Source organism: Carettochelys insculpta, chromosome 6 (assembly GCF_033958435.1).
Source record: "Carettochelys insculpta isolate YL-2023 chromosome 6, ASM3395843v1, whole genome shotgun sequence".
Classification (NCBI taxonomy): Eukaryota; Metazoa; Chordata; order Testudines; family Carettochelyidae; genus Carettochelys; species Carettochelys insculpta.
In genome coordinates, this window is record NC_134142.1 from 55,975,001 (window position 1) to 55,996,995 (window position 21,995).

The 21,995-nt window shown below is 42.3% G+C and overlaps 1 protein-coding gene and 1 non-coding gene across 13 annotated transcripts in view; one reads left to right on the plus strand and one right to left on the minus strand.

Moving 5' to 3' along the window:
* Positions 1 to 21,995, minus strand: part of MEIS2 (Meis homeobox 2) — a 197,751-nt gene that overhangs the window by 8,595 nt on the left and 167,161 nt on the right. For all 12 annotated transcript variants that reach the window (XM_074996927.1, XM_074996929.1, XM_074996928.1 and 9 more), the window contains one exon: positions 47 to 105. In XM_074996927.1, the coding sequence (XP_074853028.1) occupies positions 47 to 105 (59 nt within the window). The remainder of the gene's footprint in view (positions 1 to 46; positions 106 to 21,995) is intronic.
* Positions 3,718 to 3,845, plus strand: LOC142015517 (small nucleolar RNA SNORA17). Its single transcript, XR_012646172.1, has one exon. It is a non-coding gene; the product is annotated as a small nucleolar RNA SNORA17 (small nucleolar RNA).

Genomic DNA, 21,995 nt, shown 5'->3' on the forward strand with positions numbered 1-21,995 from the left:
GATTTGCGCCTGTGGGACTTGAATACAGATACTACTTGGAACTTGCCTGCTCGATTTGACTGGTCAATCATAGGCTGTACTATTCTTCTTCTGGCATTAATAAACCTAAAACAGACAAAGCATAGAAGTCCATTCATCAGCTTGCTTCTGTCTTTTAAGTATACCTTTGCTTTAATTCTGGCAGGGATTCAGTGCGATAGCAGCATAAGAAAGTAAAATTTCACTTTAAAAGATTTTCCTCTAAGTACTCAGGAGCTGCAACCTGTAACATGCTTATCTTTACTAGCCAGTTCAAGACTGGATTTACCAGAAGGCTGTGAACAAGCAAATGTGAATCAAAACTTGTGTTAAGAGACCATTGTTTCTTTAACTTCTTAGAGTAACTAGGAACCTGGTTAAAGTTCACAGGCTAGAGGATTTTTTTTTTCTCTTCATCATAGGGGATTCAGCTACCCTTGCAGCTGGCCATAAATGAAGACCAGGCTTTGCCACTCTGTGCTTTCACAAGGTATTGTTAGGTCAGCAAAGCCATCAATTAGGCTGTCTGAAGTTTTATCACCAGCACAGCAGCAATAAGTGCTGGCCCAGAAAGACTTCTGCTCTTCTGCAACTCCTGCAGTTTAAGCCTGTAAAGTCAGGGGTCATTTAGAGGTCAGTGCCAGCTGGGGGCGACCTTTTTAGCCAAGAGTGGGACACCCAGGGCAGAGCATTAAGCAACTGCTGACCATAAAGTGAGGCACCTTTCAACTCAATAGAAAGAGGGAGTCATCAGTACATGTGTTTAATATTAGGCCCAAAAGAACTTCTCAAATCAGGGACCATAGTTGGAGTAGCAGCCAAGGCATTTGAGCATTAGGTAAAGGTGGTTATTTGTCAAGAAAGCCTGCATTTAATTTTCTCGGTAATCCACAAATGACTGCTTACATACTTTCTATTAGTTTAATGCACAGCAATCAATATAAGCTCAAACTCAGTAGAATCAAACTCAGTAAAAATAATATACCTCTCATTTTATTTATACAATTATTCAAAACAAGGCAATTTTCTATCATGCACAATCCACACACTTGTTTTTATCCCCATTCTTTGTGTTTTAAGAACACTTTAGGGCTTATGTTCAGGTTTTGTCCGGTATTTCAGAGTTCAGACTTCAGTCTAGTGACCCTTAAGGAGCGCTAATGAAGTTGAATACTAGTGTTTAATCCTCTTCAGAAATACTAACATGCCCATCATCCAAACAGCCTCCTTAACTGCCATTGGGCCTGATCCAAAGCCTGCTGTACTTAATGGGAGTTTTTCAGTCGATAACGGAAAATTCAATTAATCAGCTCACTTTGCAGAATTCTAACACACAGCTGGGCATCAGCCATACAATATACTAGCCGCTGTGTTGCTTCCCTCAGGTTAAAGTCCACCCAAGATAACAAAAGACAGTACACCTTTGTTTATATCTCCTGTAATCATACTGCTGGGAATTCCATTAGCTAGATGCATAAACATTACAAAAAACACCAAAGGCCTTTTTTGCATCCCTGTGTTTACATCCAAAACAAAGACGTTCTTTATTCTTCAAGGAAAGTATAGTTCAGTTGTCAAAAATGTCATCCTGTCTCCGAATTAGCTATGAGGAGACTTTAAGTATTACAAATAAAAACAAAGAATTGATTCTGCTGTTCATTCCAGCTAGCAGGGATTTCAGCATGGTAGAGGTATTTCCTACTTGAACACTGTGACTTCTAGACACAGTTTCCATCCCCAAAGACAAAGGTCTCTGATAGGACTTAATTTGCTGAGCTGCTTTCCAGCAATGTTACCACCCTGACCAAATGGGGGCTGACCTGAACCTTCTGTATCCAGCATACCTTTTATCAGATAAAGTTAAGGCCAATGGAGATTAAGAGGAAAGCCTGATAAGACTGTTTTCTCTTCTCCTATGAGCTTCTAATGATGTATACAGATGGCAAGGTTTTAAAGAAGGCAATGAGTGCTTATTTAGGTGGCCTGTAAGAAATCATAGACAAGAAACCCTCCCCCATGTTTTGCTCCTATTTTCTTCAATCTACTAAATTGCTTTTTCAGTTTTTATTTAAACCCCAACCACTTTTATTATTTACATCTGGTGGTCCCCTTATTTATGTCCCTTTCCACTTCCCTCCAAACACTCCCTTACTCACAGGGCTGCAAGGCATTATGGTTCTTCACTCTCAGCAGGAGAACTCCACACTGCCTTCAAACAAATAATTAAGGGGAAGGTTAAAGGTTCACCTAGAGGTCATATCTTTGGATACTGGTCAGAATGTTTACATTAGAGGAAAAAAAAAGGGCATCCTCTGTAGTGTTTTGCAATGGGGTTTATATAACAATGCAGGACATTACAAAAATTTTAAGTCCTGAAAGGCCTAAAGTGACATAACTGTCTAACAAGTATGAACATGCAACATTTGGACTTACAGGGTTACATATTCTGCTTTCTGAGATGGATTTTGAAAATCCAGCCTTTGTTTTTGCATGAATTTTGCATGAATTTGCTAGCCATTCACTTCCAAAAGAAGACATTTTGCCCTAAATTTATTAAACCCACAGGAGTAATTCTAGATCTATGAATTATTAGATGATTCATTACATATTTACTGATAAGGAACCTGAAGCCCTGAAAGTGAGCCCCGAAAACTTTGCTGCCCTGCAGAAAAAAATCCACTAGGGAGCATTGTGCTAAATTATATGACCACATAGTTCCAGTAAACGCTGAAAGACCATAGATATAATTGCTAATGAACAGAGCGCTTGATTCTGTGCCTTACTTGGTAGACCTTCATTTTTGCTGCTGAAATTTTCCACAGGCAAATAATTTAAATAATTTAAAGCAAACAAAAGGACGCTTTTCTTTACACAGCGCATGGTAGGCCTGTGGAACTGCTTGCCAGAGAATGTTGTGAAGACCAGAACTTTAAAAGGGTTCAAAAAGAACTAGCTAAATTCATGGAGGTTAGGTCCATCAATGGCTATTAGCCAGGATGGTTAGGAATGGTGTCCCTAGCCTATGCTTGTCAGTTGCAGGAAAAGGATGGGTAGAGAGGGATCACTTAATAATTACCTGTTCTGTTCCCTTTCTATGGGGCATCTGGCATTGGCCACTGTTGGAATACAAGATACAGGGCTAGATGGACCTTTGGTCTGACCCAGCATGGCTGTTCTTATTTTCTTATGATGTAACTGAGACATACAAGTACCTTGATGTAGCAGGAAGGGGTATAGTTAAGTACTTGGCCATGTAGGTTTTCAAAGGTGAATAGGAGAGTTAAGTACCCAAATCCCATTGGAATTTAATTCCCTTTGAGAATCTCAGCCCTAAATTACGTATCTTATGTGCTCAAGTACTATATCTGAAAGTTCCATCTGAAATAATTTGTATCAGCAAAACTGCGGATGCCAAGCAGATATAGGGGTCAGTACAGGCTGAAAATCAGGTTCAATATTCATCAGCAATGATTACACCACATAAACTATCAGCACAACTGGCAAATGTAGTGAATACAGTAAACCCTTGAGTTACGCAGGGGTTGTGTTAATGCAACTTCTGTGTAACTCAAATTTTTGCACAAACGGGGGGGAGATGGGAACCAGGCTGCTGCTTGGTCCCCAGCACCCCTCTGCTTGTGGACTGGGGAAACTGAACAGTCCACCAAGGCTGGTCAATTTCATGGCTGCTTCTCCCTGCCTTCCACTAGTGGCGTGGCTGTCAGGCTGTCAGTGCTGTGCCACTGGGGGGAGGCCAGGGGAAAGGCTTTCAGCTCACCTAGCTGTCCGCAGCTGCAGACAACTAGGTGAGCTAAAAGCCTTCCTCCTGCCTTCTTCTAGTGGCGTGGCTGTTAGGTTGACAGCCATGTGGCTGGGAGAAGGCAGGGAGAAGGGGCTGCAGAGCAGCGTCAAGATGTGCTTAACTTGCATGAAAGTGAGTTACACGCAACTTGAAGCTGTGTACGTCGAGGGTTTACTGTATAGTGAACTGACGTTATTATTTGTAATACCGTATAAACACGAATGATGCATAATAGAGAAATAGAAGCCATTGTCCCTGCCCTAGACTTTACGTTTTCCCAGGGCTTTTCTTTTAAATTCTTCCAAGTGCCATTTCTGGGGCCAAAATAAAGCCAGACCCAGTCCTTGCAAAGTATTTCAGTTCATGCGCTATAGAAACTCTGTTCTGCAATCTTGGCAGAAATATTTGTAAGGAGCATTAAAAAAACAGTGAAAAATGAAACAAAAATACAAATAGCACTAGTTGGACCCCTATGAAACAAGAATTCACAGTTCTGTTCCTTCTCCCTAGGGTTGCCTTCACCCACAGAACATATACAGAACATAGATCGCGGCCACACATGAAAGCAGCTCACTCTGTCGATTCGCTCTGTCAACAGAGAAACACAGCAGATAGGGCTGCCTGGTGACCCAGAAGCTCTGTCTGTCGACAGAGGGGCCCCAAAATGTCCACACGGCTTTTTTGTCAACAGATTCTGTCAAGAAAGGCATTCTGCTTCATACAGGAGAGGCAGAAAGTTGTTGAAAAAAGTGCCGAGTTCCTCTCCTTCCCAAATAAAGCGCCAGAATTATTACATGGAAATAATAGACACACTGGAGGGTGTTTGATGAATCAATACAGCATTGTCATGCTTGAAGCACCTGTGATAGGGGCCACAGGAAGTGCAGACGTGTACCAAAGGGGCAGCCATTATATTTGTTATTATTCTCTGGGAAATCCATGTCATTCTAGCTTCATCACTCTCTGCCAGTGGCTCACCAATGACTTATGAGTGAATTCCACTACCATGGAGAGTAGGGCTGGGGAGCAATGCACAAGGTCTAGTCCCTGGATGTCAGAGCAGGGAAGCATGAAGTTACAGGCCTGCACTCCTTGCCCACTTGGACAACTGTGTAACTCTTTCCTCTAGTGGAGGTGATGTTTTGGACCTCTTTACCATGAGCAGATACAGTACTTGAGGGCATAAGCTATATAATTAAAGGTTGAGATTTTCAAAGGGAATTCCATTTCAATGGGATTTGGGTTCCTAACCCTCCTATTCACCTTTGAAAACCTACGTATCCAACAGTGAAAGAGAATACGCAGCAGCTGAAGATCTCTTGCTCTGCATGCTCAAGCGTGACACATTCAAATACTGTTTTCAAAGTCTGCTGCTGGTTTTATTGTACAAAATTTCACATTTAAAAATATGGCCTATTGCATTTGTGAGTCAGTCGGGGATGGCTACCTGCAAGCGCTCTAGGTCCTGCAATGATTTATACTGAAATGGGTTGCTTCAAGCCCACTGGAAGGCTATTTGGGGAGATATATTCCCCCTGCATAAGGCCACAGCAATTTGGTTTTATGTGGGTGAAAAAAAGAAAAAATTGGAGACATGCGATTCATTCATCCCTAACCTGGGATCAGACTGGCGGGTTGAAGAATAGCGCTGCATTCAGCCTTTAGGTTACTGGCTGGCAACATGGGATTGAAGAGGGGGAGGAGAAGGTCTTGGGCAGTCAGGCCTGCCAATGGGGCAGAGGCGGAAGGGGGCAGTTGTCTTGGGGCCCTGTGATTCAAAGGGACCCAGGGCTCCCAGCCACCACCGCAGATACTGCAATGGCAGCTAGAGCCCTGGGCTCTTTACATTACTACTAGAGTGCTGCTCCACCAGTGCCATGCGGCTATGAGAGCAATTGGGGTGGGCAGCACTATAGTCTTGATGGTGCTGAGGGCTGGTTGCCCCAGCCCCTTCCATCCTAGCCCCCACCACTGCTGGGGGCACAGAGCCAGCCCCAGCCACCTCACTCGAGGGTGCACAGAAGCTGTCAGCTCCGCTGTCTACTGCAAAGTGAATTTCCCTCCTTGAGAGAAATGTGAGGTACAATATAGGGCTACAGAGTATCACTCTGCTCTCTTGATTGCACTTGAAGTAGCCATAACAGGCACTGACTTGTTACAATAACCAATTTCTTTAGATCAATCAGCTGGTGGCATGCACAGGAACCCCCTCACCTCTTTACACTGAAAAAAGAAAAGGAATAAATTAACAAAAAGAACATGCTTCCAGGGCACTCCACAGATTAAATACAACAATGATTTATCTCAAATCAGACTATAAACTATGTCGACCAGAACCACATCTGCCTGGGTATTTGTGAAGGACCGTGATCTTGACTAGGGAGCGTGGCAATACTATAATAATATGAATACAAATAATTAACAATGCTAGATAAATCTATTGTCTTTTATTTTTTTAAATGTGAGGTCTGACCTACCAGAAGCTCACACCTCTGAAGGAAGTGGTTAACTTAATTTATGCCCAGGTACAGACACAGTTAAGTTAATGGAAGGATTCTTCTTTGGATCTACAGTGAAGAAAAAAAACACTTTCTATCACTATAGCACATGTTCACACTGAAGCACTACAGCAGCAAAACTGCAGTCGTGCTGCCGTCACACTTATGCAAACAGAGACTGATTTCAAAGGCTTTCAGGCACCTACATACGCCTCTACAAATCAATCCAGTCAATCCAAGTCAATAAACGTTAGGTACCTAACCTACTTAGGTTTTCCTGAAAATCCCACTCGACGTCCAAACACCTTTGAAAATCTGTTCCTTTTTATTTATGAAAATTGCCAGAATGAACACACTGGAGCTTGAAGCATTCTACCTGGCTAGTAGACTTACCAGTGAACGTACTACTGCAAGTTTTTTCACAAAGGTCAACCAAGGATCTTGGACCCTAAACTAGGGGGTTGTCAATTCTAGGGGGTGAGATAGTAATCCAGGCTCTGTGCCCTTTCATATGCTTTGTCACCAGATCGATTGCAGTTTGAAGACTAAGAGTAAAATTTCCTGCATCCCATTTCCCGTACCTTGAGCTGTCCAGGGGAATCTTTTGACACATTCAGTGCTCTGTGTGTCAAAGCAAAAGGTAATTATAGTTTTTGTTTAAAAAAAAATTGTTCACACATAGTGGTGTGGAAAAGGGGTGACAGTTTGTTCACAAAATGTAATGAACCTTTTTTCCCTTAATATGAAAACAGACATTTTATGGAAATGTTAAGTGATGCAAAATGATGGCAAACATTGGAGTAGGCCCATACTCAGCAAATCCCTTCAGCATGCCCTTAACGCCAACTGAACTCAGTGCAATTTAAGCACATACTTCCATGTATTGCTGAGTGTAGGCCTACTCCAATGTTTGTAACTTTTGATGGGACAACTAATCTTCATCCAAATGACATTTCAGCATTTGATGTGTGAAAATGTCAGCGGTTTTGCCCCCCGCCCACCCGGCCGCCCCTGCCAAACTTTTCAGTTTCTGTTTAAACTAAGCCCACTGGCAGTCAATGATTTTTTGAGAAAAACTACAACATTTGTTGGTTAGTTGTGAAATCTAATTATATTTTGTGAATGAAGTGGACCAAAAAATTCACATGGGAGATTTTCTAATTTCTTTGTGATTTTTTTTTATTTTGCTGAGCTCTGTTCCTGATGTTTATACTGCTGACAGATTTCTACCAGAGCCTGAATATATAATTTCAGAGGAAGAAGGGTACCTGGAAGAGTGGAATTTGAAAGACTAAAATTGCAGCAACATTTTTATAGCTCTAAATATACTCCCCCTTTAAAACTATTAATTATTTATGAACCAGACCTTCAGTTTTGCAGCTGAAATCCAACGATCTTGGCTTATTTAACCTTTTCACTCTAGTGTATGTTTTAAACCAACAGAATTATCTTTAGGTGTCCTTTTGTGTGGGTGTCTGTATAAAAATGTCTGATAAACCCCTTGTTTCTGTTTCATTGACTCTAAGCCACACCTGTTTGCTACCTCATAGGTGCAGCATTGCTTATAAGGAACTATAAAGCTGAATGTAGACACTTGGATGTAAGCCAGACAAAAAGAGTCCCTTAAGTTAAGAATATTGAGCAGCGGAGTCACTGACATGATTAATTTTCAAAGAGAGGGAAAAAAGGAAGGATTTATTCTTTGACCAAACTTCTTAACATTGGACTGGAAAACTTTGTTAGGGGTGTAAATAGTCCAGGGACTATTAGGCTATTTTAAAAATGGCAGAGCTGACTAGATACTCTTTCTTCACTGATGGTTCTGCAGACCTCTGCCATGTCTTATATGTCACTTGGAAGGAAGGAAAGCAAGATTCTGTGTCAGCTTGGACTCTAAATTAAACATGAAATACCACAAAACACCTGATAAAATCACGAGACTTGTCAACACCAATATTTATTTACCTCCCAAAAAATGTGTGTCTTTAAAGATATAGCTCTTCAAGTGCTCAAATAGAAACTGCAAAGAAAACGCAAAAGAGGAAGACGTCAGGCAATGTGGAGATCTCCTGAGATTGAAGGACCACAACTAGGGGTACTCCTTGGGTCAGCTAGAAGTTTTGTCCCAAGACAAAGTAAAATGGAGGAGACTTGTAGATGACTTATGCGCCACCCAGAGTACAAGGGTTTAAATCAAGACAAGTCTTCTAAACAGGCTGTATTGCTGGACCACAAGAAAATGACTGGGTTCAAGCCAAGAGTTTGAGTGGTCTTGTTTTGTTTGTTTGCTTGTTTTTAGTTAACAACCAATGCTGGTAATAAATACACTAACAGCATACACTTATTTATTCCATATTTTAGGTGTTTGCACATGAGAACTATATGGGAATCATGCCTGTGCTGTTAGTCAATGGCCAGAAAATGAACTCTCTTTCTTGTAGCCAGAGAAAGTGAGAACTGAAGTATACAGTGCTGACTCTAGATTTTGCAGTGCCTGATACAATTATCATTCCTGACTGTTTTTCCCCATTCCAATGTGCACGCTGTAATCCCTGCCCCTGGCTGCCTGCCTGTACCCACTTCCCCATACTTGCTTGTGTGCTCTGTGGCCCCTGGCAACCTCCTCCACTACATGTAGCAGGAAGCCAGGAGGTGGAGCCAAAACATAGCTTTCTAAATGGGAAGTGCAGGTGGTGAAATCATTCTGTGTTGTGGCCTGCTGGAGTCAGATGGGACCATGTGTAAGAATATGGGATGGTGCCCTGGCTCCATGGTTGGCAGGTGGAGTGCACATCTGTGTCTTTGGAAGGGGGGGGCATGAGTTAAGACATAGCTCACATAAGCCGAGTGTTGGCACTGTAAATATGTTGCATAATAGTCATATCCTGGAGAATGCAATTAATTTCTCTGAGTAAAGGCGTATCTTCCCTGCTACAATTCCATTTGGACCATAAAAAGCGAGCTAGCTCCATGAGTGAATACTGCCCCATTTGTACTTTGTTAAATTGCGTAGTGGAAAGGGGATTGCATTATCTAGGATTGAAAATATACTGTGAAACCCCATCGTGAAGGAGAACCAGTTAGAGGAATAAATCTGTTAACACTGAGTTTAATGAAGAAGTCCCGCTACACAAAGAACCCTCTACACACAGATTTTCATTATAAGCTTTCATGATATTTTAACCTAGGTGGAAAATTATCTTTTAGTTCCCTTGGAATTCTGAATGATAATAAACACTATTCAGTGAATGTAATCACACCTCATACCACATAACAAAGCATCCCAGCAGGTCATGATTTTTGAAGCAATGTCTGTTACTCTTTCAGAATGCCATCAGATTATTCATATATGGTTATTTATCATGCACTGTAAAAGCGATCTTTCAAAGGTACTTGAAAGGAAGGGAGGAGACAAACAGGCAGAGTTCCTGAGCTATTCATATCTTAAAGATAAAATGCTAAGTCAATAGACATAAGTTGTAGTATATTACCTCATCCTGTACTTGATTTATTGCAAATGGGAAGCAACTAGAAACTAAATTACTTTGAAAGTTTTACTACTGACATTAAAATTCCAGGTCTGTATACATTCATCTTATGGAGACTCGGAACACAATTTTAGCTAATTTGGCATGTACTCTACTTTGCTTGCACTGTACTGTCTGCAGTAAAAGTGAATTCAGACCCACCTATCGATTCTTAAATTAACCTCAAATTTCAAGATGTGTTAATTCATTGGGTTAAACTCACGGGATAAGATTTTGAAAACTGGGAGCTGCTGAGTGTTCAGTGCTTTTGAAAAATCAGGCTACTTATTCAGGCCCTTAAATACAGATTTAGGATCCTAACTTTGGGCAGCTATTTTTGGAAATCCATATTTTTAAGTCAATCAAATTGAAGTCACATAGGCAAATTCTTAACTCATTCATTTTCAGTTTTCAGCTATTTATAAATTAACCTGAAGAGGAGAACTCACCTATAAATTTAACCTCTGTTTAACTTTGCATCTTCCTGATGAACTAAACATATTAATTCTCCATCTGACTTCTCAGTGGAAACTACCAAAGTATTAACTTGCCAAAAATGCAGAAAGATGTTTAGCAATTATCTACTGGATGCATTTGAAAAGATCAAGGTGCACTCACATGTCCTGTGTTATGGATATCTCTGATTAGCTTGTCATCTGCTCTGAAGAAGATGTAGCTTGATTCTCCTATGCTGTGCAGCAGGCCAGCTGTTAGCTGTCTGTCAAGCACCTAAAGTGGACAAGTAGTCCAGGAGCAAAAATGTCACTCCTTTGATCTGGCAAGGAGCAGCTGCTGATTTATAGAGGAGGACTTTGTTCTTCCGTTCTATTTTACTTTCTTTCCTAAGGCAGAACCACAAAATCCAGCAGAAAAAAAAAAGTGCCGTTCTCTGCAACATCAACAAGCTCTGACAACTGCAACAGGGTTTTTCTTGGCCCTAACAAAGCTCTCAGGCATCTCCTTTGACGCTCACCTTTTTCCCGCCCCCCCCCCCCCGCCTTCTTTTTGCAATGTGGTAGTTATTGTTTAATTCAGCTTCTGTAAATGGAATGGACTGTGGCCAGCAAGCCTGGGGCATAAACACACCTGTATGAAAGAAGCCTTATTGTAGCAACCATCTATAACCAACCTGCACATGCACTACCAGTTTGTGAGTTCAGAAGGAAAGCTCCATTTACCCTGACAGCAAATTTTGTCCAAAGTGAACTATTTTTTTTATATCTCCTGTCCTATCTTGGCCATCCTTGTATATTTTTGTATTGCCATTAAAACTTCAAATCTAAAGGAAAAGGGATTAAACTGGGAAAAATGTAAGTTACCTATCAATGAATGGATCTTAGGAAACTGGATCTTAATGTCTTTGCTTTCAAAATCCACCGCCAAAATAAATTTATAAGAACACACTGCTGAAAATTTGAGAACTGCTGATCCTCAAGATATTCACACTGGTGGAGAGGCAGAGCTGCTGTGGCAGACACTGCCAGCTTAAACGGCCTGAAGTTTCTATCTGAGACTATTGACGTGATTAAAGTTAAGCAGAACATCACACTGACAGCATGAAGTAGAGCTCTGGTCAGGTTTTTTAGATTCATGTTGCAAGGAGCCAAGCAGCTGCCGTGAAGTGCTGAGTACCCTACGTGAGGTGCTGAGCTCCCACCACTTTCTCAAAAGCAACAGAGAAGCTACCACTGTGAAGTTGAGCACTTAATCCATTCTCAGGTTTATTAAGGGAAAAAATGCTGTTGGCCACAAAAAGCTGCCGCATGGAATTACCATGCTGAGGCGTTCATAAACCTGGGCTTAAAGCATTGGCCAGGATGGCAGGAGGTGTTCAGTGTTTCAGTTGGGTGCATGTCCAGTTACGTACCGTATTCAGACTCCTTAATGCTGCAGGCCGACAAGAGGAGGAAAAGGTCTAAGAAGCAAAGTGGGGGATGAATTGAATGAGGAAGGGCTGCAGCATCCAAGATGAGCACAGATGCGTATGTTAGCTTGTGGAAACAAATAAATACCCTTACAGCCAAGGCCCTGAGGGAGGCAGGGTAATGATGATCTACAGCATGGCATAAAACGATATATTAAAACCTATCCTGTCAGTGGAACAATAGAATACTAAGCAATAGTCTATAATTACTGGCGAATGTTTTAATTCTAGCTATAGATATTTTTCTCTTGCTGGTGGCTACTAAAGTGTACCTGAGAGGAAGGGGAACTACTGGAACAATTAGGAATATGGACAGAAAATCTACGTATCTATAATCTTGGCCACCTTGCGTATTACAGCACCTGCCACTAAAGTATTTAATCACTTTGCCAGTCAGTTGTAGTTACATGATGCTGCCCCTACTTTTTTGCTCCTTGGTCTTGCTTGGTTGCAGAAGGTTGTGCTTAGGTTTTAGATACACCTATGAGCATGTTATCACTTCTTTGATCCCTCCACTTTTGGTACGCAGGCTTGATCAAAGAGAAGGTTCTTAAAACTCAGTATCTGAATGTGTGGTGTTCTCAGGATCAGAATTGCTAGCTCTGCGGAGCAGACTTTTGTACAGTGTCTGTTCAGGACCTGGCACAGTGGAGTTGTGAAGTCGGGAAGGTTTTATACAGGTTACCCCAGTCTGGAGCTAAGAAAGCCTTTACACCTTCCCACACCATTGTGTATTGCATGTCTCCTATATGCATTACAGGAAAAATGTTTTAGGACCACTTTAAGAGAGTCTGCTAGAAACTTCATTGCAACTGTTTCTTTCAAATGCTGTGCCTAACTCCCATGTTGTGCTTACATTGCTGAAAGCCAAACTGGACAGACCTCAGAGAGAGGAAAATGAAAACACAAAAGGTGAGACTTTTCACTCTCCCACATGCCTGCTTCACTCATGGCTCATTCCTTGCTACCTAGTCAGCCTCACTAGGTACTCAGAGGTAAATGCAGAGTCCAGCTGGTAAGTTGGGGATAGAGCTGGCTGGAGCTCTGCAGGGGCCCTGGAATGTTGCATTTGTTGTAACTGAAGACATACATGTGAATGTTACACCACCCCTCTGTTCTCTCTGCTGGCTCCATTCTTCTGAAGCAGCCGAGGATGGAAATTGACGAGGTTTGTGTTCTCCAAAGCACTCAAAGAGGTGGATTCTTATGAATGTCAATACGCAGCTGGCTCACAAGTATTGCAGAGGGCTGGTGGGAGCCTGTCCCGGAACAAATCACGCTAAGGTTGCTGCTGATGGGTTCCCCAGCTGATGAGCAAATTAACACTAACGCAAACTTTCTGTCTTTTTCTTTTTAAAGGCTGGCTAGCTAGCGAAGCATCTGGTTTCACATTTTAGGCTTGCCAATTTGGTTACCGCCACTTGAACATGCCATAAAACAAAAAGGAAATTATATCATAAAAAGGAACATGAAATTAGCATTATATGTGGTGGTCATAGATCCTTAATTAACACTGGGCAGCGTTGTGATATTTTCCTATTGTACAGAGAAAGGAAATATCTGTCATGAAATTAGCCAGTTTCTCTGTGTGTCTCTGTAACTCATTATGGGAGTAGTTTTGAAACCGTATGTGAACTAACAGCATTTTAATAACAGCTATGGATGGTTTTCAGCATTAACTAAGAATATTCTGACTATTAGGGCAAGTTTTTTCTAGGTCTCACACCATGCATCTTTACTACCTGTGTGCATCCAACTGCCTGAGTACCAGGGTTGATCCTGCAAGGTGCTGAGTGCTTGAGTTAATTATTTTGTACAAAGTGGAACAGCTTTAAGAAGCGAGCTTGAAAAGCACCAGCTCCAGGACACCCTCTAGCCCAGTGACCTGGGCAGTCTCCTGGGACAGTCAAGTAACTGCTCCTTTCAGGCAGAGTGTGGATTTCAAGGGGCTCTAGGGCTTAGACATGAGATACGTGGCTGTGAGCATGCCTGCCAGCAGAAACTTTGGTGCCTAGGGGACTTTACTTGGAGGAAGTTTAGGTGGCAGGTTTTTGCGGAAAGGCAAGTGTGGGCTTTGAGGATGTAAATTTTAGGTGCCACAAATGGCCTTGTAGGTGCTGAAGGCACTTTGGAAATAGTATTTATGTGCTTCAGAAAATGTTACTCGTGCTTAACTGTAATCACTTGAGTTGTCCCATTGATTCAGTGAACCCAGTCAACACAAGTGTGTACCATTTCACATGCTGGGCCAGATCCTCAGCTGATGTAAATTAGTGCAGCTCTTTTGAAGTTAATGAGGCTATGTTGATTTATACCAGCTGAGGATCTGGTCAACAGTAGGTACCAATGAAGGATTTGCACATTCAAATTGCATACATCTGTAACTGTTCTGGCCATGTTTAAGACGACAATCTGAAAAAAAATCTCCATCATAATGGTTCTAGAACAAAGATTTTTTGGTTTAATACTCACAGATCGCATTACCCACTTGTGCAACGTAACAGCCTTAGTGCATGAAAAGGGGTCGTTTAACTAAAAATACACACTGACAAGTTTTTTCCTCATCGTAGTTGCATCGGCAAAATACATACATATCTGACAGACTTGTACATAGGAAGGATGAAATACGGGTTGAATCTCTCTAATCTGGCACCCTGAGGACCTGATTGATACCAGATGAGAGAATTTGCCGGACCACCGGAGGTCAACACTGTCTAGGAGTATTGCCAAATTTTTCACTGCTTACTGGGCTCACAGGAGACATATAGGGGCAAATTACAGCTAACTAACAGCCCAGCATACTGAAAGCTAGGACTGGTGTCTGGAAACAAACTTTACAGGACCAAGGGAAAGTTGGCCATATCCCTGATAAGTGGTCATCCAGATAACTAAAATCATGACAGATTACAAATGTTGCTGGACAAGAGATTTCCAGATTCAACCTGGATTAAAATAGGCTAGCCAAATTTTGCATATCTAATGATACATTTGTAAACTAACAGTCAAGGGATATATTCATACTGAACTGTGTCCAAAATGAACAAGCTATGAAAAAACCTAAGAGCAGTAGAAATGTATCCACAAAAATAAAATAACAAAATGAGTCTTTTATGTATTTAAAGAAACAAAAAAGTGCAGCACTAGGGCAACAGTCCCCAAACGGTGGGGTGGGTACCCTCAGACGTGCCTGGAGGAATGTTTGAGAGGGGACACACAGCAGGGTATAGGTCAGCCCCAACATAGGGTTGGAAAGGAGCACCCCGCCAAGCCTTTCTCTTCCTCTAGCAGGAGAGCTTTGTTACTTCCTTTTCTGTTCCCAGCCCTGCTTGGCCCCAGCTGCAGCTCTGCTTCACCCCCCAAGGTATCTCTGCCTTCATTGCCTCTCTGCCCCCAGGCCAGCTCCACCTTCAGTCCAAGCTTCTTGCTGAGCCAATTGTGCAGTAATGGAGGGTGAGTGGCGGTGGGCAGATTCCGTTACTGGCTGGGGTAGGGAGTGAAAGGAAAAGTTTGTCCATCACTGTGCTAGGCCATGAGAATCTGAAGGTGAAATTGACACGAAACTGACAAGACAAAACTGAAAGTGGCTTGTGCTTTTTCATTCTGTTTTCAGAATTCAGCTGAGGGAAATACAGAAAGACAAACCAGGAAAGAGATTGAAAAGTCAATTAGTTTACTACATTTTAGTCTGAATAATGAAAAGTTATTTGTAACATTTCTGTATAGCTAAAATACACAATATGCAACCTGATTGTTCCCATTTAATATAATATTTATGCACTTAAAAGAAGTCAAAAATTATAGATTCACACAGTCGCAAACTTGCAGCATGACAAAACCTACACACAGTAATAAAAGAAACAAAACACAAACACTCCATGTCTAAAGAGTGAAAACAATCTCCTCCAGGAGCCAGATCAACTGGCAAAGGATTATATTTCTTGAATCTTCAACAGTTGCTATATCCAGTCTTTCCAATGTGACTACATTATCATCCACAAAATTTTTAGCATCATCGTAATCATAAAAGATATATTTTATATCTTTATAAATCAAATGAGGTTTAGCAGACTCCAGTAATGCCACATCTGCTTTAATCCTAGTATATTCTAGCCTAAGAGAGTCTAACCTCTGAGTTTCCAGAGACATTTTATGAAAAGGCAGTAGTTCTTTGATTCTATAAAATGTACAGAGCAAAAAATACAATGGTCAACAGACAAAGAGAAAGCCAGCACTTCTAAAAGGACCTTAAGAGAAGTCTAACTTGGAGGCATCCATGCCTGTTTCCTACATGTCCCTCAATACCAAGCCACTCCAGAGAATGCAAAAGAACTATTCCAAGTGGGATAGCAGAATTCAGCACTCTGTGATGTATATCATTCTAGGTGATCAACTGCCCTTTGCTGGGTGAAATCAGTGCCCACAAAAGATACAAATGCCATTTTTTTTCAGGCCCAAATTTTATACCTGCATTTCAAATACAAATTTCACACTTCTAGCTAACTTATTGTAAATGGTAACAGAGAGGTTGCAAGTCAGATAACTAGATGTCCAACTGCTCAGCTTGCACCTGAAATTAGTCTGCAGGGGAACAAATTGTAGGTGAAAGCTTTGGGGATGTAAATTTCGCACTCAAAAGGAAAGAGGTAGAGCTTCAAACCTACTGCAAATTTACTGCTATGTCTTACTTAAAAATGGACTTCCTGAACTAGCTTTCCCCTGGTATGTTCAGTGTAACACAATTTCGTTTTAATATTTATACTATATCACGCTATAACATCTTTCACTTGAATGCCATCCCGTAACAAAGTATGCAATTAGATCATTCAGAAGGAGAAAAGTTAAGAGCCACAAACATAGGAGAAAATATATGTTTTCATTGCCTTTGAAAATACTGTTTCTGGTGAGCCAGTGATGCAGGAGGGTTATCTCAAGTGATAGGAGATGCAGAGGCAAAGGATGCTGGACGAAAAGGGATGAGACTGTGCAACTGAGTGGGGAGGGAGAAGGACACTACTACATAAACAGGGAGTGTGGACGTGAAGCCGGCTTTTAAAGGGTTTTAAAAACCATTTTGAAATGGACCCTGAAATATGCAATGGAAACTAGTGGAGCTATCTGAAGTGTAGGGGTGATTTTGTCATACTTGACGTGTGTGTGAGAAGGGCTACGTCTACACGTGCACGCTACATCGAAATAGGCTATTTCGAGGAATAACGTCTACACGTCCTCCAGGGCTGGCAACGTTGACGTTCAACTTCGACGTTGGGCAGCACCACATCGAAATAGGCGCTGAGAGGGAACGTCTACATGCCAAAGTAGCACACATCGAAATAACGGTGCCAGGCACAGCTGCAGACAGGGTCACAGAGCGGACTCAACAGCAAGCCGCTCCCTTAAAGGACCCCTCCCAGACACAGTTGCACTAAACAACACAAGATCCACAGAGCCGACAACTGGTTGCAGACCCTGTGCATGCAGCATGGATCCCCAGCTGCAGCAGCAGCAGCCAGAAGCCCTGGGCTAAGGGCTGCTGCACACGGTGACCATAGAGCCCTGGAGGGGCTGGAGAGAGAGCGTCTCTCAACCCTTCAGCTGATGGCCGCCATGGCGGACCCCGCTATTTCAATGTTACGGGACGCGGATCGTCTACACGTGCCCTACTTCGACGTTCAACTTCGAAGTAGGGCGCTATTCCCATCCACTCATGGGGTTAGCGACTTCGACGTCTCGCCGCCTAACGTCAATTTCAACTTCGAAATAGCGCCCAACACGTGTAGCTGTGACGGGCGCTATTTCGAAGTTGACGCCGCTACTTCGAATTAGCGTGCACGTGTAGATGCGGCCAAGGAGGCAGAAACTTTTGCGACAAAATAGAGCATGGCGAATGGGAATTTAGAAGCTTTAGGGTGTGTCTACACTAGCCGGCTACTTCAAAGTATCTGGCACAACGTCGAAATAGCACGTGTTACATCTACACATGCTGTGCACTATTTCGACGTTGAAATTGACATTAGGCAGCGAGACATTGAAATTGCTATTCCTATCTGAAGATGGGAATAGCGCCCTACTTCGACGTTCAGCTTCGAAGTAGGGCATGTGTAGACGATCCGCATCCACATCCCTCTACATCGAAATAGCAGGGTCCTCCATTGCAGCCATCAGCTGAGGGGTTGAGAGACGCTCTGTCCAGCCCCGAGGGGCTTTACGGTCACTGCATGCAGCAGCCCTTAGCCCAGGGCTTCTGGCTGCTGCTGCTGCTGCTGCTCCTGCTGCAGCGGGGGGTCCATGCTGTGTGCATGGGGTCTGCAACCAGTTGTCGGCTCTGTGGACCTCGTGCTGTGCAGGCCAAGTGTGTCTGGGAGGGGCCCTTTAAGGGAGTGGCTTGCTGTTGCCTCAGAAGGGCTAGTCCAGCCTGTGACCCTGTCCGCAGGCTTTGCCGGCCCCTTATTTTGACGGGGAGCACTTGTGTGTGTGGACGCTCCATATTTCCTTCCGGGGCAGCTCCTTTCGACATTCCCCGTCGCTACTTTGACGTTGAACATCAAAGGCACCAGCCCCAGAGGATGTGTAGACGATACATGTTGAAGTAGCCTATTTCAAAGTAAGAACATGTTTCCATGTTCTTACTTTGAAATAGGCTACTTCAACGTAGTGTGCTAGTGTAGATATAGCCTTAGAGAAGAGAATTACAGTAGCCAAGCTGAAGGGAAATGGAGGCATAAGGAGAAATAGCACGTGTTGTTAATAGCACTAAAAGCTCAGTTGCAGACACAGGAGGGCTGAAAGAAAGAGTAGGAGCATACCAAGGTTATTGGGGACAGTGGATGTAAAATGAAGGAGTCCTAAAGAAATTTGTAGTAGTAGGAATTGTGTTTGAGGATAGCCAAGAGACTAACATCTCCCTGAGATATTTGTCAAGTCTATTTATCGTGGTATAAACCTATCTATGTAAACAAACACTGTGTAACACATAAACTTCTTTTCATCAGTGCACTGTGTATTATGATAGCTTGTTAGTCAAAGCAGTCTCGGCAACGTTTGTTTTCGCTGCGGATTGCTCCTTCTCACCACCAAGTCTAACTCCCATATATTTAAGTTAGTGTGTCCTGTCCAAATCAGACTGGACTTGGCTACTGGGGAGTGCATGTAGGCTCAGAGCTACGCTCCTTTATTTTGGCATAGGATTATTTGAACAGGAGATGATGCTTAGTCCCTTTTCTTGGGATCTGTCTTGTTAAACTTCATGTCTCATTTCTAAATATCTCCCCCTCAGATAGCACAACGCAGCTGCATTTCAGAACCAGAAAACTAGCTGTGAACGCAAATACTGTTTTTGGCAGAATCTTGTGAGGGGTTAATTGAAAAAAACAGCTCTGAACAAACCTTGGTCATCTGCGAGCACCATATTTATATGAATAGAGCACTGAGATTCAAGATCTGAAATAGAGCATATATGTGTTATGGATATACCCTGATGCCCATCAATTGATTATTTCAACAGCTCCTCACTCTTGTTTATGGAACACACAAGATCAAAATCAGCTTTAGCTTATAACTGTTTTCTGTACTACCTGCCTGGCCTATGAACCTCAAAAGCGCCTGGATAAGGTCAGCATGGGTGAAGGGCTCGCTTTCTATAAGCAATCCTATCATTCAGGCTAACAGCGCTGATTCACTCACAGGAGGGGGAAAAAAGAGACTCAATTGTTGGACTTATTGACTCCAGGAAGGGCAGCTACTCTGTCATTACCATAGAGTGCACACAACCTGAGCTCTGTGTTGGGCCACTTGAAATTACTATTTGCTGTGAAGGACTGGCAAAGCAATTCTTAAAATGATGGGGGTGAAAGTAAGAGAAGTTCTATTATGAGCTTTTCTTTTTCCTTTAAAAGGAGTGATTCTTTGGGAGTCTCACCCTCTTATTACCTTTCGTTCACTTGTCTATATTAACATAACTGAACTGACTAGATTGCCGTTAGAAACAAATGCATTTCATTAAGTAATTGTATCACAATGGCCTCTTTTTGGGGGGAAAGTAGTATTCAATCCAAACAGAAAAAATGCATACAACCTGATGGATATCTATGTATAAGGAAACCCAGCCCTCCCTTTTCCCACCCAAGAAGCCTGCAAATATTTCTAGGAAATGCAAAGCAGTTGTGCACATTACACACAAGAGAGGTGTTTTTTAAGAAAGGCAAAAAATTTAATTAAACAGATGTCAAAATTATTTTCTTGTCACCATCTATCAGACTTGGTTAATATCCGTGTACTGATGTTGCATAATTGTTCTTATGGAATGCTGGTTCTCAGAACTATAATGAGTTGCTACTGCAGAAAAACAGCGAAAGTGGCATCCCCACAGAGTTATCATCTAAATTATTTATACTTGCAACACTTCCACATAATGGCAGTTTCAAACTCAAACAAACAAAGCAAACCGCACAATAAAGAGAGAGGAAGAGACTGTACAGGAGCCCTTTCTGAACGCAAAGAGACAGAAAGGTGAGTCAAATAAACTCATCAGCAATTGTTTTACACTAGAATTCTCACGAGGCTTGCAATCAGACAGCATCAAAGCTCTCCGGGGTTGTGTCACCTTGGTAAGGGATTATACAGCAATGTATTACTGGCCTCTGTTTTATCTGTCACATTTCAAATATAAAGGAATGTAAACTTTACTTTTTCTTGTGCAAGTTTGGTTATTGTCTATGAATCCCAGGGCAGACCACCATATCCACCCCCTGTCCCCCGCCCTCCTAAAAAAAAAAGCTTAGCTGTCAAGAGGGTGCCAATGAAAGCAGATACTGGTGTTGCAGTGTCATATTCACCCCTTAGGCTATGGAGTTAGGATTGCAGAGGTTTCTTTTAACAGCCTGAGCATTGTGTATTACCTATTCCACTTTGCACACCTGCCTTATTTATACTCAGTTTAATGATTAACATGTTATGGAATCACTGCTATTATTTTCAGCACAAAAGAATTAAACTGTGCAGAAGGTTTGGTTTTGTTCTGTGTTTTAAACTTCAAAACAAAATGCCAAAGGAAACTGCTGGAATATTAGGTTATTAGAAAGTAGCTGATATTCAGTTAACACAGTGTTATTTCTGTTACACTGAAAAGATGAAAAGACCCAAGGCAGGGTTTTCTGTAGAATGGATACGGAATCTCAAGCTAGATTTTTAACAGTACTCCCTTAGCTCATCTACACTAGCCCCCTCCTTCGAAGGGGGCATGTAGACGAGCCCAAGTGGTGAATAGCAATGAGGTGCTCCGCTGCATATGCAACACCTCATTAGCATAATTCTGGCCACGCAAACTTCGAAGCTGCTAACTTTGAAGTGCCGGCAAGCAGTCTAGCTGTGGGCACTTTGAAGTAGCTGCACAACTTCCACGTTCCCTTACTCCCAAACCATTTTGGGAGCAAGGGAGCTTCAGAGTAGTGCGGCTACTTCAAAGTGCCTGCGGCTAGACTGCTTGCTGGCACTTCAAAGTTAGCAACTTCAACGTTCGCGCGGCCAGAATTATGCTAATGAGGTGCTGCATATGCAGCGCAGCACCTCATTGCTATTCACCACCCGGGCTCGTTTACTTGCCCCCTTCGAAGGAGGGGGCTAGAGTAGACAGACCCACTTACTCTGACTGCCTCAGATTCTGGGTTCTCAGCCTGATGCACCCAAAATAAGTGGCCAGTGAAAATGATAGCCTTCTTGTGAAAGGGTGGTCACCCTCTAATAGTATGGGTCTAGTCCACCACTTGCTACTTTAGTCTCACACAAATTCAATTGACTTCAGTGAAATTCTGCTGATATAAAACTAGGAGAAACACTGTGGTGGATCAAGCCCTATATTCTGACTCATGGCTTCTCTTAGATAATGGCTACTAATATATTTATGAATTTTAAAAGGCTTTCCATTCAACTCTCTACTGTGACTATGTGCAGGAAGTGAAGATGTAAATTACAACTAAGCTTTTAGGGGTTTATTCCCTCCAGATGTGCTTGTGCTGTGAATATTGGGGTGGGGAAGCCAGTAGACAGTACCTTTATAAAACAAATCACACTGCGGAATATTCTGCATGTATGGGGGTGCAGGACAGAGACGTTATCTACTTCATTTTAAATTCCTATATACAGTGACATTATTTCCCATCCCAGCTTCACAGCTTCTCAGAAAGTTTTAAAATTGTAGTTTAATGAAGGTTAGAATAAGTGGTGTCTAAATC